The 12227-nt window shown below is 45.4% G+C and overlaps 1 protein-coding gene across 1 annotated transcript in view; it reads right to left on the bottom strand.

Moving 5' to 3' along the window:
* The window catches only part of NEK5 (NIMA related kinase 5), a 43083-nt gene that overhangs the window by 23696 nt on the left and 7160 nt on the right, over window positions 1–12227 (bottom strand). Inside the window, 5 exon segments of the mRNA XM_054586646.1 lie at window positions 1087–1141; window positions 4871–4957; window positions 5917–5987; window positions 6076–6159; window positions 7717–7814. Coding sequence (XP_054442621.1) covers window positions 1087–1141; window positions 4871–4957; window positions 5917–5987; window positions 6076–6159; window positions 7717–7814 — 395 coding nt within the window.

The raw sequence follows: 12227 nt of genomic DNA on the forward strand, positions 1-12227 counted from the left end.
CCAGGCACGTGTGGCGCACTCCATTGGGTTCACACAACAACACTGCATATGCACACATTTCTGAGACTGTATTGCTGACGTTAATCATCATGGTCAGCAGCCAGGTGTGGCATTAAAGATGCAGGTTTTGGTAAGACGCTTACCAGCCTTGTGACCTTGGGCAATAATAATAACGAGACAATGGTACCAGCTGTGTAGACAACAGTGACCATAGCAGGCCTGCGACTGCTGTCCTCAGAAAGGCCTGCGTACAGCATTGGCCCGTGGCTGACGCCCGGGAGCTTGGATTTCCAGAGAGTCCCCACCAGTCCCGACGCACAGTGGCTTGCTTTGCCTGCACTGTTTGTTTATGTTGTACACCTGCTTTCTGCCCAGGCGTCTGGAAGTGTGTACCTGCCAGGCGGAGGGTACCTACGTGACCAGTGCGCAGTCAAACCTGGGCCCTGGGTCTCCAGTGCGCCCCCCTGGTGCCTGACATTGCACACCGGCCGTCACAGCTGTTGCTGGGAGAACTGGCCGTCCTGTGGGACTCTACTGGGCAAGGCTCTTGGAAGCTTGTGCCTAGTTTCCTGCAGCCTTCACCCCACGCACCCCAAGCTTTTCCTTTGCTGAGTATGTATATGCGCCCTGTTCATTTTCAATGGAAGTACGCTCCTATGCTGTCCTCCACCTTGGAGCTTTTACTTTATAACATAATTTGGACATCTTTCCATGTCAGCATATATAGAGCTATCATTCTTTTTAATAGCTAGTCCACATAAGTTTCTTTTTATTTTTAGAGGATGTTGATTCATATTGATTTGAGAGAGAGAGAGGAAGGGGGAGAGACAGAGAAACACCCATCGGTTGCCTCCCGTAGGCGCCCCTCACAGCGATGGAACCCGCAAGCCAGGTACATGCCCTGACCAACCCGCAACCTCTGGTTGTGTGAGACGACACTCCAATCAACTGGGCCAGCCGGCCAGGCCATGTCCACATAACTTTTAACACTCGAATAAAACCAAAATTAATCTTTTTCTCTCAGAAGTGAATTTAATTGATACAGTTTCAATAATTAAATATTAACCCAATGATTAACATACTTACAGGATGCTTGAGTGTGCAGAGCTCATATAAAACACAACCAAGAGACCAAATATCCCTGGAGAAGATGAGATTTTACATGTTAAAAAATTTCCATAGTTTTTAATAAAAGCCTTATCCTTACAGTGCCTTATATTAGTGTATCTTTATAGTTTTACATAGCCTGACTAATTTTTAGAAATATTTTTAGATACATTACCAGTTCTTATTCTTACTAACAGAAGAGGGAAAATAAAAGCAATTTGTAGTTTGTCAGAATCCTAACAGAGAAAAGGTATTCAAACTTGCTACCATCTACATTTACTTCAACATCATGTGCTCAAAGAAAACATATATGAAATTTTGAGCATTTCGTGGAGAGAGGCAGGACGCAAACATGAATTTGTTCTGATTCAAAAGATAGAGTTTGGTTGATTGAGCAAAGTATATTCTACTCAAGGCTACTCACAGAATCAGAGGTATATTAAGTGATGAACATGGCAGCTGGTACTCAATAAACTTGGGAAATGTGGTTACAATATATGACTGGAGAGTGGCTCTTTAGTACTTAGTATTTCTATGTGATTGGTTTAATAAGAAGTTACCTTATAGAACAAAAAGCATTAATTTAAGAGACCAAAAAAATACACAGTGAGAAGCCAGGAAAGTAAGAAGTTAGAGTCAAAACAGGAAGGATCCCGACAAGCGAGGTAAACGGCTCCACCACTTAACGACGTTTCCTTAGAGCGTGTGCCTGAGAGCAGAGAGGGATACACCAAAGGTTTGCATACAGAATGGGTAGGAAACAATTTCTAACTGGTCCCTAGACTTTTCCTAGAGTTTCTAGAAACTCACTGACCACTTTCTACAGCCACCCAGAACTTTGGGTTGACGTGGTCTTCCCTAGGCCCAAACCGTTCCTCTGTCTCCTAGAGCCATTCGTAGCCATGGGGTGACCTGTGCCTACAGGGGTCCCCAGGGGAGGGAAGCCACCTGGGGCTGCGGGGGAGCTTTTGTGTGTCGTGTGCTCCCTGCATGCATGGGGGCCGTGCTGAATCTGGGGGTGGTTTTCCTGGTCTAAAGGGGGCAGCTGATTATGGCTAAAATCTTCTAATTCTCAGAAGCACCAAATCAACATATTTGAATGTTGACCCAAATTCTTTAAAAAAAAAAAAGGCCCAAGGAAACAAAACAGTGCTGCTAACGCCAGCTGGCAACAGCCCTAAACTCTGCCCTGGACAGCCCACCCTTCTTCCCCGCCCTCCCTTCTTCCCCGCCCTCCCCTGGCTGCACCCCCCGCTCAGCGGGAGGCCCAGCCCCTCCAGTGCCAGGGCATGGCACCCCAAAATGCCTCTGCTCTTATTAGGCAGAGAAATGTTTACTCTTCTTTTTGTAAATCTCTACCAGCTGGGCTTTGCCTTCTATTTATCTTTCAAAGTCAAACAGCCACATAGCCCCTGGGTATTTCTGTAAGCAAATAGACAATTAACTGGCAAAAGGAATTCAGTCTTGCCTCTGGTCCAACTGGCTCAAATGGCAGCCACGCTTCCAGAAGTGAAATTATTTTCCTTCTCCTCACATGGAGGTAAAAAATGACCTTATCTTTGTCTTTTATCACTATGTGTATTGCTATTACTCCTGAGAACGAGGCTCTGAAAACTAGTTGGGTTTTAAAGATGCAGGACACCTTAATGGTTACATAGGCAACACTCTTGTTGTTACAGGTCAACTGACTTGGTCAAGCCGGTGACAGGGCCAAGTGTGGGAAGGAAGAACCTTTCCTGTTCCCCTTAGGTTCTTTCAGCTGTTCTCATAATGAAATCCACATGTGGCAGATGAACAAGAGAAAATAACCAAATTTAATAACCAAATAATGTACATATGTATATGTACATATGGGAACCCCACGTACATGAGAGGCTCAGAGGCAGGAAGGGAAAATGAGGTATGTATGACATTCTGAGCTAAGGATGAGGTAAGGTGCCTTGGGGTTTCAGAAGGGAGGAAAGTCACTGTGTTACTGAACCAAAGTGGGGTTCGGCTGCCCGTCGCCGCTCACAGGCAAATTCCAGAGGCAGAGGTTGGTGAGAAAGGAAAGAGGTCTTTATTCAAATGCTGCACAATCTGGGAGGATGGCAGGCTCATCTCTTCTACAACATACAGGTAAAACCCAGCCATTCCAGGCATGCCCAAAACCCAAGGCAGTACCCAGAATTCCTGCTCCATCCTTATCTGTCCTTTGGAGCCCAAGGTGGCTAAGTGGGCAGCTGTCTAGCTCAGGCTCCCTCCTGGAGTCTGCGTGTGTTGCTGGTGACGCTACTGGCCACATGGCTTCCAGGACCATATGTTCCCACAAACGCACTGGCCGGTACATTTGCAAGGTGGGCCAAGAGAGTGCCCCTTCCTTCCCCTGGGTCTATATAAGTATCCGTGTGGGCCAGGTCTGATGCTTTTTCTCAGTCCAAAGTTCCCCGTGCTCCGGGAGGGTCTGGCCCCCAACCAATCCCCTCTTTTCCCGGGATTAGACTGACATGTTTTTCCAACACAGCAGCTCCTCCTGCTGCCATTTTGACCTCTATGGCACATGTGCCGGTTTCCCCCTGGTCCCACCCCCAATCAAGGCCGGGGGTGGGGGATAGGAGGGCTTTTGCTAACCTTGCCCACACTCGGTGTAATTCTTGCCATCTTGCTCAGAGGCGCGGAACGTGCCGCGGGGCTACTGGTACCAACTGCAGAATGATAACGGATTTTGAAAAATTAGAAGTTTGCCTTGCCGTAGAGATAAGTCAGAAAAGGTGATCTCTGATAGCTTATCATGGGCAAGGCCCCTAATTTAAATTTTTCTCGGTAACTGGGGGGAGCAGAAGTGCCTGTTGAGCCCACAGGGTCTTGGCTGCCTTTAGCTTAAAAATAATCCACAAACCACAGAAGCACATTTTGGGGTGGCTCATTCTGAACTCCTACATAAGCCTAGGATTCTGCACTACTAATCCAGGACTCTGTCACTGGAGCACACGGCCTTCTATCGTGCCCACCTACAATACTTTTCTGCAATAAAGTAAATAGTGCTTAGAAGGTATTGTGGGGGTTCAGAATGAGCCACCCCAGGATATGACTCAGTGGAATGGAGACTACTTTGAACTAAAGGCAACTTTAGCCACGGGCTCAAGAGTAACTTCTGCCCCTCCCTTCAAGTATTTAGAAGAACTTAAATTATGGGCCTAGCCCATAAAGACCTATTATCAGAGATGACTTCTCTTGACCTATCTATAGGGCCATGCAAACTTCCATTTACTAACGGCCTGCTCTCATCAGCTTGCAATGACGCTCTGCAGTCCCTAAGGCACCTCCCCTCATCCCTAGCTCGGGATGTCTTAGAGAACCACGTTCCCTTTCTATCTCCGAACCTCTCTTGCATGTGGGGTTCCCATGCATGTGTGTGTATTAAATTTGGTTATTTTCTCTTGCTAATCTGTCCCAATGTCTATTTGGTTATTAACCAGCCATAAGAATGTGAGGGTAGAGGAAGGTCTGTTGTTCCCTCACAGCAGGAAAATCCAACACAAAGATGGATGTCACAATGCCTGCACGTCTCAGCATTATCCTTTCTCTCACTTGCGTCTTCAAGCAAAGAGAGCTTGCCTTTTTATAAGTAAAGTCAAAGGCTTCTGGGAACACCCAAGTGGCAGAGACAGTCACTGGGATATTCATTTCCCCCACGAAGAAAATGGAATTACAAAAGTGCCATAAGATCGAGAGAACCCATCCGATTTTTCTGAGTCTTTCAAACCAAGAGTCGGTCGCTCACGTTTTATTGTTGTAGGGTTTATTCTGGCAGATCTCTGGAGACAGGTAGTAAGGCGTCCCAACACAAGTCTGAGCAAGTTCCATGGAACTAGTAAATTATATCAGAGTAAATAATGTGGTTTATTATGAGTAAAAAAAGGCTTACGACATGAACACACAAGAAAAAGTATAAAAATAGATAACAAAATTTGATGCATGTACATATTAAAATAAAGAAAAAACAGATTGTACATTTATACTGGAGTAATAAAAATAGTTGATTTTTAAACTTGTAATTCCAAAATCTACACATTAAAAAAAATTTATGGCCTACAGCTTCCACACAGAGATACAGTTGTTACATTACAAAAATTTCCCAGGTGCAGAGGAGTTTCCTCTTTCTGACGATCAAAGTAATGAGCTCTTATGATTTAGATTTGGAAAATATGAAAGTGAATACAGAAGAAAAAAAAACGAGCGCTATTACACTTAACCATATCCCAAAGATGAGGCATTTAAATTGCTCCAAATTTCACATTTTCCCCTTAGGACAAATTCCCAGACACAGAACATTTAAAAAATCTGTTGATAAAACCACCAAATTGTCTCCCAAAACAGTCACACTAATATATTCCCCACAGCATGTGTGAACCTGTGTGTTTCACTAAATTCTCCCTAGCTTTATGCTTATGAAAGTTATCCCTCTTTTGGTTAGCTCATTTCTTTTTTTATTGTTGTTCTAGTACAGTTGTCCCAGTTGCCCCCGTTGCTCTCCCCTGCCCTGCCCACCCACACTTGGGAAGTTTAGATCTCACTGTACAACATTGCCCCCGCCATTCTATTATGCCGAGATTAAACTTGGGAATTTTAATCTCACGTCAAGTACCATCTGCATGATCGATTTATTTTTCATCTGAATAATTTAATGGATTTATATAAACAGTTATCAAAAAAGATTTGGAAATCATGCCTTTAATATCTTCACTTATGATATTAAAATATACATATATATATACACACACACATATCTGTCATGAATAGAAAAAAATAATTTTCTAAAGTACTTACCTGTTCAGGACTCTTGCTATGCCAAAGTCCCCAAGCTTTGCAACCATTCCATTCTTGCTAAGAAAGATGTTCTATAAATGGAGAAAATGCTGTGTTGTTTGCGAGATTTCAAGAAAGTAAAAGGTCGGCTCTGTCTCTATCCGCTCCGTGAGCTATTACCTGTGTTTTTATGTCCCTGTGTAAGATCTTCCTGTCGTGAATATGTTTTAGTCCTAGAGAAACCTGCACAAACCAGCTCAGAATCTGCCGGGGGAACATAAAACAAAGCCTGTGAGGGTCTGGTGTCACGGAAGTGTCTTCAGGATAATATGCAAAAAGCGGGAAGCAGCATATTTCTGTACGTGTGCCCACGAGAAGGAAGCTAACTGATGTATCACCTGGCAAAGCGCAGGCATGAGAAGCAAGCCAAACGTGTTGGTACCAGTGTGAACTCCACGTACACAAAAGACAAGTGAAAGCCAACAAGAGAGGGCGGCTGCTCACAATTTCCTTTTCTCTTAACTCCAGGGGCTATGTGCACCGGGATAGGGGACAGGGGACAGGTGGCCCTGACGCTTGGTTACCCTGGTGCCACTGGGTTTTCCTCCAGTAGAAGGAGGAAATCAAGGGCAGAGAAAGAAAGAGGAAGGAATGGACCGTACGGGAGATTATTAAAATTTTTAGTGAAATACCTATCTGTGTATACAGTACAAAACCAAAAAGTGGTACTTTTAAATTTTTTTAAACCTAATTTTTGTAATCGTGATGTTACTGACCTTAGCTGGCCATGACCCTTTTTAGTAAAATATGTTCTATGCCTATAGGGATTTATTTAAACTATTCTAAAATTCCATGACTTCCATTCCATTCCAGATACTATGATTGTAATTTCAGTTCTCACTCAACAAAGGAAAACGTAATTCAAAATTTTGTAGAGAAAAGTAGTTTTCATAAAATGTGGCAAAACGATACCTAGATAGGAAGCAGGGTTCCCACAAATATGGAATTTAATATACAATGTAAATGAGCAAACAAAAATGCTTCAGTTTACAGAGGTTAGAGATATGGATCCTTTAATCATTTCTACATTCTACATATGACCTTCTAACTTTATGGGCATGATACTCTTAAATGCTAGACTAAAACAAAGAAACAAGTGGCCTAAAGAAAGCCGTTGGGCCATTCCTGGGCTCTGCTCAAGGCAGGTGACATTGCCCATCAACCACACAAGGCCCAGTTCAGGTTCCTCTCCATCCACGTGTTCCTGTCTCCATCCAATCAGTGTGCAAAGGAAGCTCAGCGTACAGAAAAAGTGTGTTTGTGCAAAGAGAAAATGGGAATCGAGGCTTCTCACCTCACCTTCTCGCTCCTCTGTCTTTACAACCAATGAAACTAAAGAGCCATTGCAAAGAAGAGATTCTATCCTCCCCAGCAAAGTGGGATGGCTATTTTCACCCAGGGCACCAAATGCTCAGAGCAAGAAGAGCGAACCCGAAACTATTTTAAGGGGCCAGGGAACATCCACATTCAGACTTCTTTTTTTTAAGCCATGAAAATTTATCTCAGGGGCATCCTACATGAGACTGTCCAAAAATAAGACATTCTCTTTTCTCAAGCAAACTTCACTCTCAAAATGAGATTCAATTTATGTTCAATTGCAAGCACGTGGTGGACAAAAATCTATCAAGAGTGCTCATCCCTGTTTTGGAGTTTGAATTCTTTACCAAAAATCATGCTTCACCTCAACAGTTTACTACTGATGGCGTTATAAATTTAACGCTCCCGTATAAAATGAAAAGGCAAGTTAGAAGTGTTTCTGACCTGGTCTTCACTAAATAACACTCCCCGTTGTCTGCTGATTCTTCTCATGAGGTCCCCTCCGTCACAATACTCCATCACAATGAACAGCCTGTTGTTCTCTGCAAGAAAAGGCACCATTCGGTCCTGGAAGCATTGCAGACACTCGCTCACCATTTAATCATTTGTCTTTCAAGTTCCAGAAGGTGGCGAATATAACAGAAAAATGTAGTATATGTATGTATATACATATATATTTAATACGTATATATAGATTTCAGATCTCTGGCTATAGAATCAGGACAGACTGGGTTCTAATCTGCCTTCACCGCGTGCATTTCTTAGCGCCATAACTGTAAGCAACTTATTTTAATTTCTCTGTGCCTCATGACCTCGTCTGTAGACTGGGTATAATAATGTAGAAACTCCCCTTAGGATTGTGTAATGATTGGCTTGAGTGAATCCACGTCAGATGCTTTAAACAACACTCGCGCTTTACGACAGTTCAGTAAATGTCAGCTATGTTCCAACAAGAGATTCGAAATCCGCCGTAAATCAGCAGCTGCGGGTCTCTCCCAACACCCCAGGAAGGGGAAACAGACCCGTGTTGAACTCGGGTATGAACTTTTATCGATATGACACCACGTTCTTTAGAATAACCACTCTTCCAAGTGACCTCTGGCTGCCCTACGCGCTGGGCGAAGGGGCGCGCGCCGCTGCGTCGCCTGCCCCCGGGGGCCACGGGGGCTGTCCGATGGTCGCAGCGCGCCTAGGCCCCTCAGCTCCCGCTCATTCTTGTCAAGATCGCTGGGCTCGTTCCCAGGTCAGTGTATGCCAATTATACACGTCATTGTAATTACTACACAACCGATGACACGTGAATGGAAAAAGAAAGACGTGATTGTGTCTACAAAAACTGCCCTGAATGCGTTGGAGGAGGCCACGAAAGTGAAGAGCTAGAAAGCCGTTGGCTTCAGTGTGGGACACGTGGGAACCCCCTGGGCAAGCTCTAAAAGGGCCGTGGGCAGTCTCTGTAAATTCTCGCTCGACTCTGAAGAAAAGAAGCTGGAAGTAGTACAGGAGGGTAGCCCAGGGGAGAAAGGACATTCGGTGTTGCAATCAGAGGAGTCCCAATGTGCTCCTGCCTCAGGCCTTTGCAGTGACTCTCTGTGGGTCTTCACGTGACTCTCCAAGTCTTTGCTCAAATGTCCCCTCCCCAATAAGGCCCATCCTGACCTCCGTATTTGAAACTGTTCCCTCCGCTCCCGCCTCACCCTATTTTTTTTTTCCCACAGCACTTGTCACCATCTAACAAATGATCCAAATTGCTGGGTTTACACTTACTGTGTAAACTCCGCGGTTGGAGCAAGAAGGTTCCCAGACACCCCTGTGTACACACCTGGTATAACTCCCTCCCCCGGAGTCGGGGCAGAACCTGTAAACAGAGTGGGACATCGCTCCAGGATTCGGTCCCTTAGCAAAGGGGATTTTGCTGATATAATCGAAGTGACCAATGAGCTGATTTTGAGTTAATAGGAAAGGAGATTTTCCAGGTGGGCTGACTTAACCACAGGAGCCATTTAAATCCGGGTGTAGAGGTTGGGAACAGAGGAACTGTGATACTGCAAGCCGGAGGGGGCCTCCTGAAGGGCCACCTGGAAGGAACGAGAACTTGGCCTCTGGGCACTCAGAACCGCACCCTGGTTCACAGCCAGCAAAGCCCCAGACACCTCTGTCCTGCAGCTGCAAGTACATGGATTCTGCCAACGACCTGAATTAGCCTGCAAGGGAACAGCGAGCCTCAGATTTCACCTCTGTGAGACCCGAGCAGAGAATCCAGCTAAGCCGAGCCCAGACTTCCAAGCGCTCCAAAGCGGGTGGTGATAAGTGAGTGCTGGCTTGAGCCACTAAATTTGTGGTCATCGTTGCGCAACAGCAGAAAACAAGAGCGCAGGGATTTTTTCCTCTTTTGTTCACTGAGATTATATCCCCAAGACCTAGAACATGCCCGGCATTTGATAGGTACTTGATATATATTTACTGGAGGAATTTAAGTGGAATTTAGCCTTAGGAATCTCTCACCACAACTTCCTTATTTTTTGTATGTTGCTTCAAACTTGTAAAACTTTCATACTCTCCATAGACACATATTTAATGAAGTAGAGCCAGACTTCTGTTCAGAGTCACGTTGTCTGAGTAAGCAAAGGCTTTATCTACACTGTCTAGTAGGTGCTGTAAGAGTGCCGGAGGCTTTCAGATAAACTTGATGTTTCAAGTCCCAACAATCTTCCAGGCAAACTCAAAGGCATCACAATATCTCTAGTTTTTCTAAACACAGGGATGCGCTAATTTAAAAAAAAAAAAAAAGCCATTATAAGAAAATTTCAGCTTATAATATAAAGTCAGCAGAGGTTATTTATACTGTGAAAGGGACCTCTAATGTTATAACAGTATCCAGGGAAATGCTGTTTTTAAAGATCCATTTGGCAGGGTATAAAGACATACTCTAATGTATTAAAGGGGCCCAGCCCATGTACTCATTCAGCAATCATATAGTGAGCACCTACTATGTGCTAGATGCAGGGGATCAAGTGGTGAGCAAAAGAATCCATTAAGTGTCCTCAAAATGGGAGACAAATATTAAACCAGTTCGTAATTGTTTATATAAACAGCTGTACATATACAAGCACAAAGCGCTAGGCGAGATCAGGAAAGGGGGCAGTCACTCGAATGTGACCTCACATTCGATGAGTGTGAGGCGGCCAGCTTGAGGGAGTCCCAACAATAACCAAAGGATGAGGAAAATAAAGACCGCCTTAGGGTGGTGGTAGTAGGAATCACTGAACAGGAACGCAGGCGCTATATTGAGTGGCTGTCCCTTAAAAGTTTTTGATACGACGGAATCCCCTGGTCCTGTGTGAAGGGACAAAGCCAGCCCCATTTGCTATTGGGGCACCATTTGCCGAGCAGGCCTCTGTCCTTGCTAAACACGACTGCCATTTTACTCTTCTGAGCTTATGGCCCCAGGACTGGAAAGCACTGGAAAGTAAGAATAGAACTAACTGCTCCCTGCAGGCGAAAGATAACACTGGAATCAACTGTGGCCTCCCAATAACACCCTAAGAGCCCAGGGGCCTCACCACAGCGCCCCCACCCTTCTTAATCCAATTACAATCCAATAAAAGCTCCAAGTCCCCCCCGACTCCGATGCTGGTGCATGTCTCCACATCGTGCCCCTCTCCTTTCTCGGAATAAAAGCTTCGTTCTCTACATTTTCTTCTCTTTGTGAGTTCTTCCACAGCCGTGTGGCCCACCACCTTAACACTGTGCGCCGCTCAGCTCCCGGGAAGGCGTCAGAAGAGCTCTAAGAATTCTTTCGAATACTCAGTAGTTGAAGAAAGAGGGCTGTATGCAGAGCTATTTGGAATGCAGTGGTTTTCATTGACAAGACACACAGTGCCCAGCACAATGTAGGAGCTCAAAATACACTGTTTACTGATTTACAGACTTTTAGCCCCCGATGGTGCTTGAAGATGTCCGGGTAACACCCCTGCCCTGTTGAACACTTAGAGCCTGTGCCTTTGAGCACACACAGTGCTGAGGCTGAGACGGGACTGCCCCCCTGAACTTGGGCACCCACGGCCCTCTCGCAGCCTAGGAACACCTGATGCACTGCACCTGTGTGTTTGTCATCTGTCTCTGGCCCCTGGAGCGCAGCTGTATGAGGACAGCCATGTTTGCCTGTTCTGCTCACTGCTCTGTGCTTGGCACCTAGAACAACGCCTAGCATGTGGTAAGCATGGCATAAACATTTGTTGGGTGAGTGAATGATTTCTGACCAATGCTATTCTCGTGTTGGTTTGATCAGGTGCTTTGTTCTGTTCCTACCTTTGGAGCGATGGATGGAGATAGAATAGATCGTATATTCAGATGTGCACATGCCGGGCTTGCTTCCTTACAGTTGTCCCCTCTACTTTTGCCATTTGCCTGACCATGGTGCATGGCCGTTAGCTGCTCCTCTGTAAGAGGATCAGACACCCCCACCTGTTGCCACAGGTTCTGGGGACTCACGTGGGCAAAGTACACCCTCCCTCCACCACTCCATTGTCAAGGTTAGCTGCCTGCTGCTTCGCAACAGGAATGTGCACCCGCGGGGAAAGGAGAGCCACGCCACACCCCGGCAGGGCTGGGACAGGCGCTGTGGTGGGCGCTTGTGTCTTGCTCTTTTCCTTGGCTCAGAAGAACAGTGTGGGCCACGTCTGGGCTGCTCCTTCCACCTGGACCCCCGACTTAAGACCCCAGACCACCCACAGCCGATATGGAATGAGTGAGAAACAGATGCGTATCTTTGCAGGCCACAGAAATGCGGGTGCTGGTCCTGCAGCAAAGCTAATACACCAGTTATTAACTATTTAAGGGAGTAAGAATTCAGGGGAGATGCAAAAGCTTGGGAAAACTGTCTACAAAAATTCACTAGAGAAGAAATAAAGATTACATCTCAATGGCAGTTTAAATAAATGAACAATGATCCCATT

The sequence above is a fragment of the Pteronotus mesoamericanus genome, unplaced genomic scaffold (assembly GCF_021234165.1).
Source record: "Pteronotus mesoamericanus isolate MK-2021 breed Mesoamerican mustached bat unplaced genomic scaffold, CSHL_Meso_final contig_94, whole genome shotgun sequence".
Taxonomy (NCBI): domain Eukaryota; kingdom Metazoa; phylum Chordata; class Mammalia; order Chiroptera; family Mormoopidae; genus Pteronotus; species Pteronotus mesoamericanus.